At 57.3% G+C, this 20,480-nt stretch overlaps 2 protein-coding genes and 1 long non-coding RNA gene across 10 annotated transcripts in view; 1 reads left to right on the forward strand and 2 right to left on the reverse strand.

Moving 5' to 3' along the window:
• Positions 1 to 2,579: 2,579 nt before the first annotated feature.
• Positions 2,580 to 9,450, reverse strand: LOC310744317 (gamma-secretase subunit Aph-1b-like). The gene is made up of 7 exons (XM_083575428.1): positions 9,206 to 9,450; positions 8,661 to 8,831; positions 6,931 to 7,004; positions 6,447 to 6,569; positions 6,238 to 6,365; positions 3,296 to 3,419; positions 2,580 to 3,129 (listed from the first exon to the last, which is right to left on the reverse strand). The coding sequence occupies exons 1-7, from the start codon at positions 9,316 to 9,318 to the stop codon at positions 3,092 to 3,094; spliced, it is 771 nt and encodes a 256-aa protein (XP_083431554.1). The 5' UTR covers positions 9,319 to 9,450; the 3' UTR covers positions 2,580 to 3,091.
• Positions 9,451 to 9,794: 344 nt separating this feature from the next.
• Positions 9,795 to 11,809, forward strand: LOC310744514. The gene is made up of 2 exons (XR_014539590.1): positions 9,795 to 9,979; positions 11,486 to 11,809. It is a non-coding gene; the product is annotated as an uncharacterized lncRNA (long non-coding RNA).
• Positions 11,810 to 13,259: 1,450 nt separating this feature from the next.
• TPM2 (tropomyosin 2) overlaps positions 13,260 to 20,480 on the reverse strand; it is a 28,854-nt gene continuing 21,633 nt past the window's right edge. For 2 of the 8 annotated variants that reach the window (XM_083575893.1, XM_083575897.1), the window contains 6 exons: positions 20,136 to 20,253; positions 19,970 to 20,040; positions 19,155 to 19,230; positions 17,012 to 17,074; positions 15,701 to 15,770; positions 13,260 to 13,522 (listed from right to left, as the gene is read on the reverse strand). In XM_083575893.1, coding sequence (XP_083432019.1) covers positions 13,440 to 13,522; positions 15,701 to 15,770; positions 17,012 to 17,074; positions 19,155 to 19,230; positions 19,970 to 20,040; positions 20,136 to 20,253 — 481 coding nt within the window. In that variant the 3' untranslated portion in view covers positions 13,260 to 13,439. Of the gene's footprint in view, positions 13,523 to 14,905; positions 15,416 to 15,700; positions 15,771 to 17,011; positions 17,075 to 17,205; positions 17,282 to 19,154; positions 19,231 to 19,969; positions 20,041 to 20,135; positions 20,254 to 20,480 lie in introns of those variants that run through there. The other 6 variants (XM_083575891.1, XM_083575895.1, XM_083575890.1 and 3 more) reach the window with 3 other exon arrangements.

Below are 20,480 nucleotides of genomic sequence, written 5' to 3' on the forward strand. Positions count from 1 at the left end.
GCTTCTGATGCCCACTTGGCTGTGGGGTGTCCTTTGGCTGGGAAATGAAGTGTGGCCCTGGATCCAGGCGTGAAGACGATGCCCCACGACACAAGGCAGGGATGGGCAAAAGGGCCTTGGGCAGCACAGCACACCTCAACCATGCTGTGCACATACAAGAAAGGAGGCCTCCCTGGAAACTGCGGGTTGCAGAGGGTTGGACTAGATGACTCTTGGGGTCCTTCCAACTCCTCAATTCTAGGACTATACAGGAGAGAGAAATGTCAGGATGCAATGGGTGAATGGATCAAGACCACTTTGCCAGACTGGCGCTGCCATGTCAGTTGTTCAAGAGAAATCAGAAGCCCAAGAGCACATAGACAAGTTTGGTGACTGAATTGCCATGGCCAATAAACCAGCTGGGGTGGGAGAAGGGAAGGGCTGTAGCTCAGTGGTAGAGCTTTGCAGGTAGTAGTTCTCCAGGTGAACCCCCAGCATTTCAAGACAGTTGGGAAAGAGTCCCGGCCTGAGCCCCGGAGAGCCACTGTCTGTGGAGAAAGTGTGGAGCTCAAAGACCCAGTGGCTTCTGGACTCGGCTGCAGTGCCAGGCCCAATGGCAGTGGGTGGTGGGCACCTTTTTAGCAGGGGGGAGGGCGGGCCTGTGACAAGAGCCGTCCCTGTAGCCTAGGGGGCAGCTGCCGGCTGGCGTAGCCCTGAGGCTGAGCCACAGGAAGGGGGAAGGGGCCCAACAGGCCATTTCTGTAAAGCAGGGACATTTTGGGCTCCACAGACCAGATTCTTGTCAAGACCAGCCTTTGCTAAAGCTGGCAGGTGGGGGAAGCTGGCCGACTGTGAATCACATGACCTCATGCTGTCACCTGATTGGCAGGTGAGATGTCCTTGCCACCTGTCAAGATCCCTCGGCTGAGGTTCCTGGTGGGGTGGCTGAAAGGCAGCTGCAAGCAGGACTTTTCGGCTTTGCCCGCAAAAGGGTGCTTTCTGCCTGTTCTTCTTGCAGGTTTCCCATAATGGGCATCTGGTTGGGCACTGTGAGAACAGGATACAGAACACTCTGGCCCTTGGCCTGATCCAGCAGCCAGGCTCTACTTAGGTTACTGTTTTGTCCTTCTCACCACTTGACATGGGAAGGAGAAACAAGGAGTCAGCCAAGCAGGATTAGACTCCCTTCACACCAGCTGGCAAGGGCCCTCCTGGCACTGGACTCAGCCTGGCACCACCAGGATTGCTCTCTTCACACTGGCTTGTGAAGGCACCATGTTCTGGGCATGGATGCAAAGGCCAGACTTCCCGATTCCCAACTTGAAGCAAGAATGGATAACAATCAGCAGGACAGAGATGGACCAGGTGAAGACCCCTTCACTAGCAGTGCCCCTCTTTTCTTCTATTTATTCCTGTTTTCTTTAATGGCCCACATTGTTGGAGTGTCAGGCTGATGGGGAGCTAGTTGCAGAGGCTGACTGGCCACGGGGGTTTCTGTGGATATGGTTGAGGTTGAATGCAGTGAAGGGTGGTATAACCACGATGTCAAAAGCAGGATAAGCTCCAGGTCCCATCAAAGGGAGAGGCAGTGAAAGAGCTCAGGCTTAATGCTCTCAGGATGCATCTTCATGGCAGTTATTTGGAGCTATATTAACTTTTTCCATAAAGGAAAGGTTTGGGGACGGGTGGAGGAGGCGGCTCATGTGGCCTTACCTGTGTAGTTTATCAAAGAAACTTGTGTTTCTTTCTATATTTGGGTGCTCTCCACATTGAAAAATTGTCCCAGAGTATACAGCGAAACAGGAGGCATTTTGGGGCCCAATTAGTACTAGCGTTGAAAACCCTGGATTAGTTGAGGTCCAATTACCCGAAAGTATTTATTCATTTAATAGAACTGTAGAGTTGAAAGGGACCCTGAGAAGCATCTAGCCCAACCCTCTGCAATGAAGGAATTTCAACTAAAGCATCCATGGCAGGTAGCCATCCAAGCTGTGCTTAAAAACCTCCAAGGAAGGGGAATCCACATCCTCCAGAGCAGCGTTTCCCAACTTTGGGTCTCGAGCTGCTTTTGGACTACAACTCCCATCATCCCTAGCTAGCAAGACCAGTGGCCATGGATGATGGGAGTTGTATTCCAAAACAGCTGGAGGCCAAAGGTTGGGAAACACTGCTGCAGAGGGAGACTGTCTCTTGACACCAGAAAGTTCATCCTGAGGTTTAGCTGGACTCTCCTTTCTTGTAACTTGAAGCCATTGGTTTGAAGCTTACCCTCCAGAGCAGGAGAAAACAAGCTTGTTCCCTCTTCCATGTGGCAGCCCTTGGGATATTTGAGGATGGCTCTCCTATCTCCTCTCAGCCTCCTCTCTTCCAGGCTAAACAAAACCAGCCCCCTCAACTGTTTCTCATCAGACTGGAAGGACACCAAAGGACATCTTGCCACCCCCAGAAATATAATCCGAACAGGAGGGGCCCCTGAAGCAACCAGCAGCCAACCCAGTCCTATTTCTCAGAGGAAGCAGCCCCCTCTCTGAAGCCCCCCTCCCTCAGTGTAGCACCATCAACCCCGCCACTGCCCACAGACAGGTGCGCACACACTGTGGGCCTCATCCAGCCTTTTTATTAGTACAAATGTGCAGAGATGTGCCCCCCCCCATGAAAGAAAGAGGCCATGTGGGGCACTCTCCCTTCCCCAGTAACCCCCACCCCGATCCCCTCTCTCCTCTAAGCAGGACCACACAGCTGGCTCTCCCTCTGCACCCCCACCCAACAGAGACAGATGCTCACCCCCCCCAACACCCTATGCCGGCACCTGTCATTCGCCCCAGCACCCCCAAAGCCCACCCCCTATTTAAACAACGCCAGCTGGCCAGAGCCAGAAACCCCTCTCTGGAGGGAGGGGGCTTTTGCTGCAGATTCACAGGGTCCAGGAGCTCTGCTGCAGCGCCCCTTGTGCCCAGACCCTCTACGGCAACTCGCCCCAAGAGGGGCTTCGGGGGGCAAGTCCAGCGGCCCCCTCCTCGGGCCCAGAAGCACTCCCAAAGGCACAGCAGCTGCGTCCTCCTTGCCCCAGCAAATGGCTCCAAAGGACAGGGCGGGGGAGCCCAGCGGGGCCTCAGGATCCGGGTGGTGCCGCTGTCCCACTCCGCAGGCCTGTGGAAACAGACGGAGGGGGTCAGAGGCAAAGAGCCTGAGACCTCAAGCCCCAGGAGATGGAGGGGCCAACTCCAGGGAGAGCCAAAGGCCTCTGGGTGGGTTGCTGCTTGGAGCCAGGGTGATGGGTGTTGCTGGCCCTGGGGCAACCTCTGGCCATACTTACACAGGAGGAAGTGGCGCAGGTTCTCTTTGGAGCCGCCAGAGACGAGGAAGGCCCAGACGGCAGCACCTGCCATGAGCAGGTAGGCAGGGAGGAGGCTCCCCAGGTAGATCGGGTTCCAGAACGTCTGCAGGAAGGGAGACAACATCACATTGCAGTAGACAAACAGGGAGGGGAAGCGAATGCTTCTGGAGGAAGAACTAACAAAAGGCAGTTCCATAGGGACAAATGTCAGGTTTTGCAATTAGACGGGAAGAACCAAGTGCACAAATATAAGATGAGGGACACCTGGCTTGCCAGCAAAGCATGTGAAAAGGATCCAGGGGTCTTAACTTGAGTCCACCGTGTGATGCAGCAGCAAAAAAAGATTAATGCTATTCTAGGCTGCATCAACAGATGTACAGTGGTATCTCTGGTTGCGAATGGGATCCGTTCCGGAGGCCCATTCGCAACATGAATAGAACGCAACCCACAGCAGTGCGTCTGCGCACGGGCGGGTTGCAATTCGCTGCGTCTGCGCATGCGTGAGCGGCGAAACCTGGAAGTAACCCTTGCCAGTACTTCTGGGTCGCTACGGGATGCAACCTGAAAAAATGTATCATGAAGCAAACAGCATGAGCTATGACTGTAGTCAAAAGGCTCCCTTGGGCGGTGGTGGAATCTCCTGCCTTGGAAGGTTTTCAGCAGAGATTGGGTGGTCATCTGTGAGGGATTCTTTAGCTGTGGTTCCTGCACCGCAGGGGGTTGGGCTAGATGACCTTTGGGGTCGCCTTTCAGCAACAAATCTGATTCTAACCTAGGGTTTTGAATCACTATATGCTAAATGTAAGGTGAAGAAGGGCAGGGATTGAGTTTCATTCTGAATGAAACTTTTCCATTCTCTCCTTTGCAGGATAGTTCTCAAATGTGCTGCTGCTTTTCTTGTCTTTTTAGGATTTTTAGCATGTCCTTGAGAACTTGCTCCTACCCGTCATCTAAGAATTGGCCTGTTCAGATTTCTGCTGGTCTGACAACTGAATGGAAGAAGTATCTCAGACCTGCCTCACCCTTTGGCTGCCAGCAGTGGGGGGGGGGAGGCCCCTCAGAGGACCATCACGGCCCCCTTTCATGGTGACCCAGACACTCCATTCACCTTGTTTCAGGTGTGCTGGCCCAGGTCAAAGAGGGTGTGTCAACACCCCCCCTCCAATACGGCACCTGAGCTCCCCATGACCAAAGTCCTGGGTTCAGGAAGCCGCTTCAGAGCTCTCTCGGCACAGGTGAGGGCAGAAGGTGCCCAGGAACGCCTATGCTGGGTCTTGGGAAGATGGGACAGGAGAGGCAGGGAAGGGGGGAAGAGCAGAATGGGAGGGGGTCCCCAAGTCTGGGGGCAGCCCTTTCTCTCTCTCCCCCCCTACCCAGTGCACCTGGGAGCTGGCTGCTGCTTCCTGAACCAGTTTCTCCATGAATGCACCATCGCAGAGGCCGGGGTGTGGCAAGGGGCACCTCTCTGACTCAGCGTGGGAAGGAAGTTGCGCCTGCGGCAGCCCAGATCCTGGAGGAGCATCATGGGGGGGGGAGGTGTCTCACCATCCACCCCGATCCCTAAGCATGCACTGGCTGCCAGTGGGCAACTGGGCCTCGCTGGTTGCACCCACAGACTGAAGCGACTTGGGAGCCCAGCGCTTGGGACAAGAGCTCCTTCTGTGGGGCTCCTGCAGGGCTGGCCTGACTTGAGGCAGCAGCCCAGGGGCAAGAAGCAGGGCCTTCTCGGTGGTAGTGCCCCCTTGACGCAACTCCCTCCCAGGGGATTTTCAACTGGCTCCCACATGAGAAGCATTTGGGTACAAGGTAAAAATGGCTCTGTTTGTCTTGTTTTCAGGGACTTTCAAGGATCTATTCCTCAGGGAGCTTTTGGAGAGCTGCTTCTCCTCAGCTGGCTTTCCCATTCTCCGACTGTCTGTTCCTTGGACCTTGCTGGGCTGCTTCCTCTGAACATGAAGAGACTAGCATGGTCTTCCCCATCCTTTCATGCCATTCCCATTTCCCCCCGAAGCATTTCCATTTCTGTGGACATGGACGGATTCCCTCCATGGAGCAGCTTCACAGATTCCATTCAAAGCTCCAATTAGACTTCTCCATCACACGTCTCCCTCCCCTGTAAAACTTGCTTCTGTGGTAATACTAATTTTATACCAGAAGTTCTTCTAACTTTTGCATAAAGACTGCAAACACTTCAGGGACTCCTCTTCTTTTTACCTGGGACATGACTTGGCAGTGCTGAATTTTCTATTTGAGAGGCAGATACAGACTGTTTTATGCTGGCAATTAAATGTAGCTAAATAACAGCAAATTCAACGCAATTTCTCTGGAGATTCATTTTAAAACAAAACAATTAAAATACTAAATACTAGCAAGTTAAGAACATTTGGGAATTTGGAAGACCCAAGTCAGTATTATTTCACTTATTCCTTTATGATTTAGATTAATGCATTTTCCTACTCCTTAAGGGAGCTGGAATGGAGAGTGTGGAAGAGACACCCCATAGCAGCCGGAGAGGATGGCAGTGCTTTCCCTCTCCCCTTCCCAGCCCCACATCACTGCCAGTCACCGGCAGCAGAAGGGGGTGGGCGGCAGGGAGCTCAGCACAGAGCAGGCGGAGTGTCAAGGTTGCACCACTCAACCCCAAGCCCCTGCCCCCCCCCATGACAGCTGTTCCCTTCTCTGCCCTATCATCCAGGATATGCCATTGATGCCATTATTTGTATATTCCATTTATTCTTTTATCCTTCCCTTTTATCCTTCCTTTATAATAAAAGAATAAATGTTGCACCTGATTTGTTTATTATGCAATATACTGTTTGTTTTATGCTGCACCTTTATAGCAAATAAATAAATAAACGAACCCTGTTTTTGGCAAGCAGCAGCATGAGAAGTGAGCCGCTCTCTGCCCTCCAGCTACTCACCAGGCCAGAGACGATCAGGTGGGTGAGCACCACAGCCCCCACTTCCCACCACTGCTTGGTCTCACAACCGTGGAAGAAGATGATGCCCCAGAAGGTGTGCAGAAGGACCAGCACCAGCGTCATGAAGGCTGTGGCGGGAGAGAGCATCCGTTAGGCAGGGAGGAGGCAGGCCAGAGGGGTCAAGGGGGGGAGCCTCTGGAGACCCTTACCTGACGTCAGGAAGTAGAGCTGGGAGTCCCCGTGGATGCCCACCGTGCCTGGCCCCAGAGCGTCCGCCAGAAGGTTGATCATGGAGAAGGCCCCACTCATGAGCCCAAAGCCCAGGCCGGCCACTGTGGGGAAGAAGCCGTTGTGTGCAGAGTCAGACCGTGGGACCCTCCCACCCCCGCCTCAGACCCAGACATTTCACCAGGACTGCTCCCAGAGCCTCCCCCATGTTCTCCACCCCTTCCTGCACTGCTCTTTTCCCTCCCAGAAGGGAGATGGCTCAGCCCCAGATTGTCTGGACCGGGGGGGCGCGCGCTCAAGCAGCCCCTCCCATGGATATAGAAGTCGGACCCCTCTGAATAAAGTGGGACCCCACCCCCCGCTTTCGGGCCTCCTTTCTCCCTCCCTCCCAATCCCCAAGGGAGCCTGGGCTGAGAAGGAAGACCCTCTTTGCCCATTTCTCTTCCCTGCCCTCTAGAAACGCACCGTACGCCATCTGCTGGATGGAGATGGGAGAGCAGCCATCTTCACTCAGGGCCAACAGCCCCTCAATCGCCTTCCTGGTCAGGGGAGAGAAGGAATCCTGAGTTTTGTACTGGAAATCTTCAGCATCTCTCACCTTAAGCACTTTGGCCTGTCTTAGAACCCGAGAACTGCAGAGTTGGAAGGGACCCCCAAGGGACCCCCCCCCTCAGCAAGGCAGGAATCACAACAGAGCCTGCAGTCTTGGTGCAACGTGAGGGGCACCCTTCCTTTCTGCCTCTATTTTCAACTTGATTTCAGGAGAATAAAGTCTGCGCAGAAGAAACCCCCAGCCAAGCTGATGGTTGGAGTCCACGCAAGGCAAGCCCCCCTGCTGGCCTTCACAGTCATGGGGCAGCCCACCATCTCTCCCAATGGGGCTTCGAGGGGAATCTCTGAGCTCCAGAGGCGGACGGGGGGTGTCCTGCAGACAAGACAGGCACATTGGCCTCAATGGGACCAAAGGCCCAGGAAAGACCCCTCGCTCCTCTGCCCCCGCAGCAGCCATTGCTGTGTCTGCCAAGCCCCTGCGGTGGACTGTGGGGCAACCCACACTGTCTCTGCCCCAGGGATCTCATTTTGCCCTGGAGTCTCCTCCACCCCACAGTCCTCATGGGGGTCGGGGGAGGGTGCAACAAGTTAGTGCTGGAAACAGGAAGGATCATTGCGCTGACGGCAACCTTGGAAGGCAAGATTACGGGGGAAAGGCGGGCCTTCCGCATGATGAGCTGTGTCGGAGCCCAAAGAGATCCGAGTGAAGGAAGAGGCAGCAAGGGTCCAAGGTGCAGACTTCCACGGCAGCTCCTCCTCAGTGTAAGAGGAGTGCAAAGAACAGACTTGCTTCCTCTGCTTGCTGCCTCCCTGTTAGGCTTCCCATGCTCTTGCCCAGCTGGAGGCTGTGGGATCGTGACCCTCAGGCCTGGGTGGGAATCCCTCAGCATCAGTCCAAAATGCCCGGGGAAGGGAAGACGTTCTGATGCACAAGCAGAGAGGCTCAGGGAGGCTCCAGGGAGGCCCAAGATTCAATCAGCCTAAGAATCTGCTCTGATAAGCCTCTTCATATACCAGTTTAATCTGTATTTTCTCATGGCGCTACATTGCTTTATGCAGCTTTGTTTCCTTCAGGTTACTGACATCTATAACATTGCCACAGGTCCCAGGAATTATGAAGAGGCAGGGGAGAGCCCTGCCCCCCCAGCCTCCCTCCAGGATGAACCCCTAACCAGCCCCCCTTGTCTGTGGCTGCTCAACCCGCCACGGACAGGAAGAGGGGGAGCTACCTGGTGCCCCCACATCCCTCCACCCACCTGGCCCTGCACTGCCTGCCCTGACCGGCAGCAGCCACAGCAGTCCAGGCATTCAGGCAGAGGCTTCTCCCGGTGCTGCCAGGCCTTCTTTTCCGGGGGTCAAAAATGGGCACCTGGGCAATCTGTGGTATCAACTGGCATAATGGGTCGTGGGCAGCATCATTTTGCCCAGGGCTGGTATCAGGCTGGTTGGGCGGTTACTCCCGGGGGGGGGGGGCCTCGCTTAACACCTGCAGCTTCCACCACTGCTTCTCCACCCCCCGGGGGGGGTTTGTCGCTGGGTTGCTGGGAGGGAGGGTCCCCTTGGCAGTGCAGGGCTTGGCTTTAAAGGGACCTTTCCTGGCCCAAGGCTGTAGCCCCCCCCGTGTGCCCCCCCAGCGCCCCTACCTGAGCAGCTTGTAGTAGAGGAAGCGGAAGGCCTCCTGCAGCAGCACCGAGAAGATGACGCCAAAGATGAGGAGGCCCCTCTGGAGCGCCTCGTTGGACGGGTCGCTGGCCTTGGCCGCGATGAACCAGACCAGCGAGGAGAAGAGCAGCGAGGCCAGCCAGAAGAAGGCCCTGCAGCCGGAGGAGAGGAGGGCCAAGGTCACCGGCGCCCCCCAGCCAGGCACCCCCCAGGCTGGCCCAGGAGCCCCAGGGCCCAGGCATCGCCCCCCAAGCCCACCGGCAGAGGCGCAGCTAGATGCTCCAGCACATACTGGGCACCGGGGGCGGGGCTAGCCGGTCTCGGGGGGGGGGGGAGTCCGGGGGGCGGCGCGCCGATGTGTCCCCCCCCCCGGGATGACACCTGGGCCGGGCCGCACCCAGGGCACCCTCTTCCTCCGCCGGTGCCGGCAGCTCCCCAGAGAGAGGCCGGGCCCTGCGGGGAGGGGGCGCGGTCTGCGGGGGGGTCTTCCCGGTCCGCCTCCCCCTCCCCCCCCCCCGGCACTGACCCTGCGATGAGGATGATGATGCGCAGCGGCTCGGCCACCACCGTCAGCAGGAAGAGCGCCAGCGCCGGCCCGAAGGCGATGAAGGCGCAGCCGAAGAAGACGGCCAGAGTCATGGCCGCGCTCAGGCCGCGCACCGAGCCCCGACGGGGCGTCGCCGCCGCCGCGATGCGAGCCCAGCCGGTCCCGGCGCCCAGGAAGACGCGCTGCTTCCGCCCCTCCGCTCCCTCGGCCCCCGCCGGGCCTCCGCCCCGCCGCTTCCGCCCTCCTGACATCACATCCCGGCCGGCGCCGAGGGCGGCGGCGTTGGCGGAGGCTCCTCCTCCTCGGGCCCGGGGCGGCTCAGGGGCTCCCGGGCGCCTTCCGATCCGGGACGAGGGGGACCCCCGATGCCGTTCCCGGGCGCGGCTGGCGGGCGCCCCGTCCGTTGCGAGCGCGCGGCGGGGCGGGGCAACCGGAGTCGAATGGGGGCGGCCGGGGAGCCGCGCGGCGGCAGAGCCCCGGGGAACGGCAGTGCTGCCCGTCGGCTGCGGGGCGGGGAGGGCGAAGGGCCCTCGGCGTGGGGGGCTGGGAGTTGCAGCGGCCGAACTCTTGCCGTGGGGAGAGCGCACGCCCCCTCCCGCCCCCTTTGCAAACTGGGGGCGCCGTCTAGGAACACGGGGGACGGAGTGGATCTTGACTTGCTTGGGGGGTGGATGGAGGGAAGCTGAAGGGTACACAGTACCGGCACCTTTTTTCAAATGTTAAAAGCGTGACACTTACTGTAACAACTTCATGGTGAGTACGGGCATCTTTTTCTATATTAAACGGGCCCAGGACAGAACCCTGTGACACCCCCCTTGTCACTTTTAAGGCTTTTGACAAAGTCCCCCATGATATTCTTGCAAGGAATCTGGTAAAATGTGGGCTGAAGGAGGTAACCGTTAGGTGGATTTGTAGCTGGCTGGAGCCCAAAGAGGACTCTTTAATGGATCTTCCTCATGCTGGAAAAAAGTGACAAGGGGGGTGTCACAGGGTTCTGTCCTGGGCCCGTTGTCCTTCAACATCTATAAATGACTTAGATGAAGGGGTTGAGGGGATGCTCATCCAATTTGCAGATGACACCTGTCAGGGGCTCGGGAGCAGGAGCACAGGGGAGAGAGGAAATGGAGAGCGAAGGGGAAGAATCCGAGGGCAGCGTAGGGGAGTATGACAGTGACCCGAGAGATTCCATGAGCTTCTCCAGCGAATCAGAAGATTCCCAGAAGGGGGCGCCGATGGTCAGGGCAAGGGGGGTCCCAGGGGGGATGCACCAGAAACAAGGAGCCAGCGGGGACCCCCAAAGCAGCAGCGGGGGATCAGGACCAGTTTCCCCACCAGAGCATAGTGGGGGGGAAGAGTCACATGTGTCAGGACCAGCGTCTCCTCCAGCGGGGAGAGAAGATGAGTCAGGGCTGACCACGCCTCCATCGGAGAGTGGGGGAACGGAGGGGAGGTCAGTTGCAGCTAGCCCCCCCCCCGAAGGGGGAAGCAGTGACAGCAGCAGTGAAACGGTCAGGAGGAAAGTTGCCGGCTGGGCGCGCGCGCCAAGTTCAAATGTACAGGCGCGAGGGACAGCAGGAGACCCGGATTGGGAACCAGCTCCTAAAGCCCGCCGGAGGGAGGGGGAAGACTCAGGGGAATCAGCGTCAGAAGAGTCTAGAAAGGGCGAGACCCCGACGGACAGGCGGAACCAGAGGAGGAAAGAGCAGAGGAAGAGGTGGAGTAAGGCTAGAGTCTTAAACTGGTGTCTGGGGGGAGGATTCAGACGGAGCTTCAGCGGTCTAGAGTTTGAGACGTAGAGCTGCACGCTGCGGCTGTGGAAGTGAAACTGAACTTCAATAAAGACTTTCGTACTTAACAACGAAGCGGCGTTGGTCCTTTGTGAGCTGGGATCTCGGGCAGCTCTGACAGCACCAAACGGAGGGATGGCCAATGCCACAGACAGACAGAAGCAAGATTCAAAATGAGCACAACAGCTTGGAGAATTTGGCACAGGCTAACAAAATGAATTTCAATAGGGACAAATGTAAGGTTCTGCACTTAAGCAGGAAGAACCAGATGCACACATATAAGATGAGGAACATCTGGCTTACTAGTAGGACATGTGAAAAAGATCTAGGGGTCTTAGGACCACAAGCTTAACATGAGTCAACAGTGTGATGCAGCAGCAGACAAAGCAAATGCTACTCTAGGCTGCCTCAACAGAAGTCTAGTGTCCAGATCAAGGGAAGTCATAGTCCCGCTCTCCTCTGTCTTAGTCAGGCCACACCTGGAATACAGTGTCCAGTTCTGGCCACCAGAATTTAAGGAGGATGTTGACAAGCTGGAACGTGTGCAGAGGGTCTGGGATCAAGCCTTATGAGGAACAGTTGAAGGAGCTGGGTATGTTTAGCTTGGAAAAGAGGAGACTGAGAGGAGATATGAGAGCCATCTTCAAATCTCTAAAGGTTGTCAAAAGGAAGATGAAGCAAGCTTGTTTTCCTGCTCTGCAGGGCAGAACTCAACCGGCTATAGACTGACAGCACACCAGAAGGAACCATCTGAGAGCAAGAGCTGTTAACACAATGAAACGGACTCTCTGATGAATTCTTTAGCTGTTTTATTCTGCACTGCAAGGGGTTGGGCTAGATGACCCTTGAGGTCCCTTCCAATTCTACAATGCTATGAAATTTAAGGTGTATTTATTTTGCAGCAGTGTGCATCACTGTACATTTATTTTCACAGAGCTGCAATTGCCCTTTTACTGCTTATTCAGCCGCCTGAGGAATCCTCACAATGCCTTTTGGGGTGACACCTCATTGGGCGTCAACATAAAACCTTTCCCCCGCTCTTCTCGCCTCCAACTTCCAGGATCCTCGTGCATCCCTTTTTGATTGACCACTTTCACATCCTCAGGTTGGGAAGCTGAATGATCTCAAGCTTACATTAGTTCTCCCCTCCTATCCAAAGCACCTGGTGGGCTCTGCTAGGCAATTCCCCAGGGCAGAAATGAACCCCTGCCACCCCCACACCTGGGGCCACGAGACAGAGCATGGGTGTCAGAGCTCTGCAGAAGGGCAAGGCAGCCTCATCCAGCACATGAGGAACCCCACCCCACCCCACGGGGCGCAGGATGGCTGCCCCAGGGTCTACGGCACCCAGCAGGCATTGCAGCCAGACCTGGAAGCCTCCATCCTTCCTACAATTAGGTGGGCTAAGAAGTGTCTCTGTGTCCCACCCACACACTGAGGGCCAGGTCTGCATCTTCCTCCTCTTCAAAACATGGAAGGTAGGTGCTGGTTCCATTTCCCCCACAGTGACTGTGTCCAGTCCTGTAGGGCTCTTGGCCCCCCAACAGGGATCTCCTCTGGCTGCCGGCTTGCCCAGCCAGCTCCTCCTCCTCCTCCCTGCCTGGCCAGCCAGCCTGCCTCCCCTCAGGCCCCATTGTGGGCTGCAGCTGTTTGTGGAGCACCTGGCTTGGTGTGCAGAAGAGTCCAGGGTCCATCCCACCTAGAGAGCAGCTGCCAGCCAGTGCAGACAACACTGAGCTACATGGCTACATTCTTCCAAGGACTGGCTCCTCCAAACGCCCTCTCAGAGACCCCTTGCCTTCTCCTTGGAGTCAGCCACCAGGGCTGGCCCACCCATGAGGCAAGGGTGGCAGAGCCACAGGGCAGCAGATCAAAGAAAAGCATTGCCTCCAGGGGCCCCACAAATCGAAGGCGCTGCTGCTCTCCTCCCCTAGGGAGCAAATGGCAGGTGCTGCCCTCTGGGGTCTCCTGAGCGCTGCACTCACCCCTTAATCCCAGGGGGTTTGTGGTTCACCTCAGGTGTCAGCCCAGACCACCCCAAAAATAAGAGGGGCCACAGCTCTTCCCTAGCACTCCCCCACCCCTCAAGGGAGTATCCACAAATACCTTAGTCTCCCCCCTGAGGACAACAATGAGGCCTATGTCCAGAGACCCCCACCCCCTGCAGTGGGCCAGTCACCTCCCACCCCCTCTCCCTCCCTCCCTGCTGCCCCCACCCAAAAGAGACCTCAGGAGACACAGCCCTCCTTTGTTCAACTTGCTTTAATAACTGGACAGGCAGGTGAGGGGCAGTGCAGAGGCAGAGCCCCACAGGGGCCAGCACAGGCCTGGGGGGCAAGGGGGCTTCCCTTCAGCAGGAGGTGCTGGCCGGGCAAGAGTGTGGGGCGGGGGGAGGGGGCCGCTGCTGCTGCTCCTCCAGACCCTCCTCAGAGGTTGTTCAGTTCCAGCAGTGTCTGGTCCAGGACCTGGTGGATGCCGACGTTCTCCTCCTTGGCGCTGGCCAAGCTCTCTGCAAACACAAGGCAGGCAGGCACCCAGGCACACCCCACCACCGCCAGAAGGAAGCCCACCCCCCCAGCCCAGGAGAGAAAGAGGCAGGAGATAAAGAGAGACACACACACACACAGAGCGAGGGCCCAGTCAGTTCAGCGGCTCCATCCAAGAGCAAGATCCCACCCCCCACCCCAGTCCCTGGAGGGCAGCTGAGGTGGCCCCTCCATCCTGGATGCCCAGAGGCCTGCCCTCTTCACCACCACCTGCTCCTAAGGAGAACAGTCAGCTCCGGTCCCCAAACACCTTGGAAGAGGGTGTCGATCCGTGAAGAGGAGCAAGGCAGCAGCAGCAGCAAGAGGAGCAGTTCAGGAGAGATGGAGAAGCAGAGAGGAGAGACGCTGCTTGCCAGGATCCTGTCCCATTCACCCCACCCCTTGTCAAAAGGGGCTCCCACCCTGCCCAGCATCTGCTGAGCTCTTCTCCAGCTCAGACTGGGAACCACGCCTCTCTTCTGGGAGGCCCATCCTCCAGGAAGGCGTGCAAGAGAGGAGACCCCCTTCCCAAATCCTCTTGCTCCAAGAAAAGGGCTTCTCAGGGGGGAGAAGGGAGGGGCAGGGGAGGGGCTGCCCCCCCCACGAAGCAGGCAAGGGTGGGGGCAGCTGGGGGGCTCAGTTGTGGAGGCCGTGGAGGACCAGCCGTAGCTCAGTAGCCAGGAGGCTGTTTTTCTCCTCCTCCTGCCGGGAGCGCTCTGGAGGGGAAAGATCCATGTCCAGCAGCAAGAAAGGAGAAAGAGAGAGACAGAGAGAGAGAGAGAGAAGAGGAAGGGCAGGAGGCCCGTCAGCACCAGAGGAAAAAGGGAAGCCCTGGACATCAGGGCTGCTGCTCCAGGGAGGCCTCCATGCCATGTCCCCACAGCCTCTTGGAGGGAGCAGCTAGTTGAGACCCCCAAGCCCCCCTCCAGGAGCCAGAAGCGTTTCCATGGGACAGCTGCCAGGCAACCCAACCAAGGACACCCCAGTTATCTCCTGCCACCTGCCATCTTCCCCAATCTGGAGCCAGGGGAGGCGGCCAGCTGCAGGATGGAGGGCAGCAGACAGGCAGGGGGCAAGAGGCTCCCAAGGAGTCACACCCCTCAGTGCCCCCAGAAGGCTGGCCAAGGGCAAAGAGGCAGGACCCTCCAAGCCCCCTGCCTCCATGGGGCTCACAGGGAGGGGGGAAGCCCTTTGACCCCCCCCCCTGCAGGGGCAGCCCTTGCCCACTCAGATGCCAGGGTTCAAGGAGGGAGGGAGAGGTTGAGACAGCAGATGAACTAACCAGGCATGTTGGGCAACCAGTGAGTCCAGAGCCCCACAGAGGAGGAGACAGAAATGTAGGCGAGAGAATGAGAGAAAAAGAGGCGTTTGCTGAAACTGTTTATTGAACCAGAGACTGGAGAGGAGAACAGAGTCATGAAATGCAGCATGGAGGACAGACAGTGGGACGGACAGACAGGCAGAGCAAGAGGGCACAGCAGGGCCTCAGAGGGACCTGCCAGGGGGGTGCAAGGCTGCTTTCCACAGTGGTGTCTCGCTCCCACCCACCAGGGAAGAGGCCCAGATCCCCTTACCCCCCAGCCCCAGCTGCATGGCTGGCAGAGCCCCCAAACGCCGCCTCCTCTGCCAGGAAAGGCACTTCTGGCACTGGCACAGAGCTCCCCACCCCCTATCCCCACCTGAGGTAACTTGGCCTCCCCTCCTAACCCCCCCCCCAGCACACACACAGGGGAGCACTTGGGGGGTGTATCCTGGGCAAGCAAGGGGGAGGGCGGGAGCAGACAGAGACGGAGCTCAGAGGGAGGTGATGTCGTTCAGGGCATTGTCCAGCTCCTCACTGATGGCTTTGAACTTCATCTTCTGGGCATAGACCTCGTCTGCAGGTGTGCATGGAAGGTGGAGAAGGTGGAGGCAGTGAGGCAGAGCAGAGCAGTGCAGGGGGGTGGAAAGAAAAGAGTGAACGTGAGAGGGAGGGAAGAGAGAGGAAGAGGAAGGCGGGTGGCTGGGAGAGAGACGAGGAGGTGGAGGAGGAAAAGAGGAGGCGGACACCCTCACCACCTTCACAAGGACCCAACCCTCTCGGAGCCCATCCCCTGCTCTGGGTCCCAGCCCCGCCACTTCCAGCCCAACGGAGGGGGCAGGCGGGGGAAGCACCTTCTTACCTTCCAAGTCGTCAATGGTTTTCTCCAACTTTGCAACAGACCTCTCAGCAAACTCTGCTCGGGTCTCAGCCTGCGGGGCGGGGGCGAGAGAGAGGGAGGATAGAGATGAAGAGCCCATTGGGTGGGAGACTCAAGGGGGGCATCCTCCCAGGTTGCTGTTGGGTCCAGAGTTGCGACCTCCACCCCCTAGAAGGCAGGAGCAGCTCTGCAGCCACTCCCCATTCTCTAAGCCATGCAACACCCTCCAGTGCAGAACACAAAGGCTCCCTTTTCTGCCGCCCCCCCCCCCCATCATGAGGAGATGGTGAGAATATTCCTCAGTCCTTCAGTTTGGGGAACATATTTTATTCTCACCCCGATCTTGTTGTCTTACATCCCCTTTGCTCATGACTGATCTATTGTTCATTTATGGTCATTTTATTCTGTCTTCTTTAATTTTTTTACAGTATGTTAAGAGGCAGTTCCCTCCTTTGGGGGTTCTTTGTACAAAGCCTTGCACAAATAAAGACACTTCATGGTCCCCTCAGTTAAGTGGCAGCTCTGGCTTCCAAAGATGCGTGCACAGAATTGTAGAGCTGAAAGGGACCCCAAGGGTCATCCAGTCCAACCCTCTGCTGTGCAGGGATAAGAGTTCATTGGGATTGGGCTCTGCATAGGGATCACAGCTCCAGGCATTAAGTCGGCCGTAGCGTCTCTTTTCCGTTCCTTCCACACATCCAGGGCTGCTCCCCAGCCAGACCTGCCTCTTGGTTCTAAGCAGCAGGAGCAGCCAAGGCTGCCAATCCAGCTCTGGAGTCAGGATGGTGGTGTGAGGGGTGCCTGAACCCCAAAGGAGGTTACACATATACACACACACAGCGCTATTTGGCATGGGGTGGGGGGAGGCTCCCAGTGCAGAGAGCCGCCTGGGCAGCTGGGTGGGGTGCAGGAGAGATTTCTGCTCAGGCTGCTGCAGGCTGAAAGGGTTCCTCACTCCCCCTGCCCGCCAGGGAGGGTCTGGCCCTGACCACCCCCACCCCGGACTCTGCGCTTGTTTTGCTTCTGAATGCCTCTCCAAATGCAGCAGAGCCTGGGTCCATCTTGCTTGCATGAAGAAAGTGGAAAGAGAAATGTTTCCTTCTCTCTCCTAACTCAAGAGCTCATGGGCATCCCATGATGCTGAACGTTGAAGATTCAGGGTTTCTGACTCAGGATCTTTTCCCCAGCCCAATCTGCTACTGGGACTGAACTTTCTGCCCCTCAGCTTCAGCTTTGGATGGAGAGGGGAGAGGGGAGAGGGGAGAGGGGAGACCCGTCCCACGCGCTGCTCACCTCCTTGAGTTTGTCTGTCAGCAGCTTGATCTCTTCCTCGTATTTGTCCTCCTTGGTGGAATACTGGAGATGGGGAGAGCAAGTGTGAGGGGGGAGGGCAGCCCCTGCCCCACTCCAAACAGGCCCCTCCCTGAAGGAAGCCCACCCACCCTCATCCCACCAGGGAACTCCGTACCCCGCCCCGCCCCTCCTACCTTGTCTGCCTGGGCCTCCAGGGACTTGAGGTTGTTGGTGACAATTTTCAGCTCTTCCTCAAGATCCCCACATTTACTGTGTCATGTCCAGAAAGACAGAGGCAGGCGCAGGACAGGAGGAGGAAAAGGGAGAGAAGGAGAGAGGGAGAACCAGTTGAGACAGCAGAGAAGAATCTGAAGAGGAAGAAGCAGCAGCAGCAGAAGAGAGAAAGCAGCAGCAGCAGGAGGTTCTTCTGGTGCCACAAGAGGCATCGCCAAGGCCCTGAGCATCCCCCTTCTCCGTGTGGGGTGGGACTCCAGCAGCAAAGCAAGGCCCATGTGTCCTGCAGGCATCCCGAGGCCTCTGTCTTGGCACAGCACACTTCCCTGGGCTGAGCTGAGACAAAAAGCCGCCTTAGGGGCAGGCGCAGGCCACAACCCGCATTACAGCACTGACGGACAGATGTGTGGGTCTGCGTCAGGCTGAGGGCCAGCTCTGTCTCTGCAAGGCCAGGAACCTCCCTCGGACCCCTTGCGACTCAAGCTCTTTGCCCTGGTTAAGGTGGCTGGGAGATCCCCGTCTCCTTCTGGGCTGCCAGCAAACCACGTCACCATTCCACTGTCGCCAGGGCCAGGCTGGCAGCCTGATTCCTGCCCCATCACTGCCCATTCCCCGCTTGTGGGGTGCTCTCCCCAGGGAGGCTTGCCTGGTTCCTTCGTTCTATATCTTTAGATGCCGGGCGGACATTTTCCTGTATAACCAGGCCTTTGGCTTCTAACTATCTGTGTCCTTTCAGAAGTTGGGGCGTGGTTTTTCTGTACAGTCATACCTCGGGTTGAATGCGCTTCAGGTTGAGCATGTTCGAGTTGCGCTCTGCGGCAACCTGGAAGTAACAGAGCACGTTACTTCCGGGTTTCGCCACTTGCGCATGCGCAGACCCTCAAAATGATGTCATGCGCAGAAGCGGCAAAAAGCAATGCACGCATGCGCAGACATGCCGTCACTAGTTACGTTTGCTTCTAGATGCGAACGGGGCTCTGGAACGGATCCCGTTCATATCTAGAGGTACCACTGTATTCCTTCCATCCTGGTTTTAATTGTTTATTATTATTATTATTATTATTATTATTATTATTATTATTATTATTATTAATTGAATTTATACGCCACCCTATACCCGGAGGTCTCAGGGTGGTTCACAGAAAAGATCAACATAAAAAAGTCAGCCTCGGGTTACAGACGCTTCAGGTTGCGTTTTTTCAGGTTACAGAGCGCCAAAACCGAAAGTACCAGAACGAGTTACTTCCGGGTTTCGGCGGTTGTGCATGCGCAGAAGCACCGAATCGCAACCTGCGCGTGTGCAGATGCGCCGCTGCGGGTTGCGAACGCTGTGGATTGCGAATGTGCATCCCAAACGGATCACATTCGCAACCCACAGTGTCCACTGAATATATAATCAAAATAAAAACATCAAGCCAATAACACACCCCCCCAAAAAAGCCACATTTTAAAAGGGCATAGGATGTGTGCATCTATGTGGGGTTTAGTTTGCTTGGTACTAAGTCACTTTAGGTTGCCTTGAGCAAGATAATCCGACCAAAAAAAAAAATACATAAATATAACACATATAAATGAAATCTCTTGCTTGGTGGCTTTTGCTGCGCTCGAGAGGCCCCAGCGTGCCTCTGGAAGGCGCCAGCTGCCCTCCATTCCTAGCCAGACAGCCGTGCCACCCTTGCCCAGGGTGAGCCTCTGCAAGATGGCCAGACGCAGAGTGGGGCCAAAGCCGCCTCTCTCCCCTTGAGGGTCCTGCAGGGGGGTGGCATCTGAGCACAGAGCGGAGAGCTGGATGGGAGAGGAGAGGAAGAAGCCCTCCGAAGGACAATGACCAGAGGAAGCAGGAGCAGGAAGTGCACACAGCTCAGAGAATGAGAGAGAGAGACGGAGGAGGGGGTTCCCTGCTCAGTACCTCTTCCTCTGCAGCCATCAGGGATTTGAGGGCCTGATCCATGGTGCGGAGCTCCTCTTCGAGCTGCCTCATGCGGCTGGGGGGGCAAGGGGGCAAGCAAGGTTTAGCAGCGGGGAGGATGCAGCCCCCCTGCAACGCCCTGGGCCTGGCTGCCCCCAGAGAGCAGGACAGGTGCCCTGCAAGGGGGGCCCCACTCAAGGCAGTCAACGTATGTTAACCTTGGAAGGCGAAAGGGAGCTGGCTCTGCCTGGGGTTCAATCCTGCCTGCACTGTTTTCCTTACGTCACCATGAGAGGCTCTTGCGGTGGGGAGGGAGTAAAAAATGATAGGAAGGAGCCAAGGGGGTCAGCTCCACAACAAAGAGAGGGGTGGATGAAATACCCCCCCCTTTACAAAGGAACACCAACCACACGGGGGGGGGGGGCTGTGCAGCATCAGCAGACCCCTCCTCACAAGGAGCCAAGGGAGAGGAGGGATGGCTGGCCTTTCTAGTCCTATTTGGGCCTTGGAAGCCCCTCTGCCGCAGGTGCTCTGCCTCACGTCACGTGGCTCAAAGACGGAGATGCAGAGGATGAAGCTCCCCCCCCCCCCGAAGGCCAGGGACCACCTCTACAGCGCTGGGCCTGCAAAAAAGCCAAGGTTCCCTTCCTCCCCCACTCCCACCCTCATGGGGGTGGGGGGAGAGAAGGACCATGCTGGGAGCTCCAGTCCCAATGCAGCACAGCCTCCGGCACTCTGATGTCCAGCCCTGGTGCCCCCTCCCTCAAGGGAGGCCAGCAAGGGAGCCCCTCCCCTCTGCCTGTGGCCACACTCACCTCTCGGCCACCTCGGCCCTCTCCTCTGAGCGCTCCAGATCCCCCTCCAGGATCACCAGCTTACGGGCCACCTAGGAGCCAAGCAGAGAGATGTCAGGAGTGCAGTCCGGGGGTGGGGCAGCTGCTTCCCTCCCCAGGCCCCCTCCCCTCCCTGGGGCCCCCTCACCTCCTCGTATTTGCGGTCGGCATCCTCTGCAATGTGCTTGGCCTCCTTCAGCTGCATCTCCTGGAGCTCCATCTTCTCCTCGTCCTTCATGGCTCTGTTCTCAATGACCTTCATGCCTCTGGTGGGGAGGAGAAGCCACAAGCCCCGTCAGCCACAGGGCCCAGGACTGCCCCACCCACACCAGCCCCCCCCCTCCAGAGTCCCAGAGAGCCTCAGGAGCCCCAAAGAGAAGCCCTAGAGTCAGATAGGACCCCAAGGGTCATCTAGAGCAGCCCCAGGAAGGCCACATCCTGGCTCCTCTTGGCCTTGCTGGCTTTACTTGCACACCCAAGGCAGAAACTACCC

This window comes from Podarcis filfolensis (assembly GCF_964270895.1).
Source record: "Podarcis filfolensis genome assembly, chromosome: 11".
Lineage (NCBI taxonomy): Eukaryota > Metazoa > Chordata > Lepidosauria > Squamata > Lacertidae > Podarcis > Podarcis filfolensis.

Excerpts from the sequence above, each read along its gene's own strand:
- LOC310744317 (XM_083575428.1), bottom strand. The coding sequence starts at position 9,318 with ATGACTCTGGCCGTCTTCTTCGGCTGCGCCTTCATCGCCTTCGGGCCG. Across the intron at positions 8,832-9,205 it reads ATCATCATCCTCATCGCAGG|GGCCTTCTTCTGGCTGGCCT; the intron begins GTCAGTGCCGGG and ends CTCCGGCTGCAG. Across the intron at positions 7,005-8,660 it reads CTCTACTACAAGCTGCTCAG|GAAGGCGATTGAGGGGCTGT; the intron begins GTAGGGGCGCTG and ends TCCCCTGACCAG.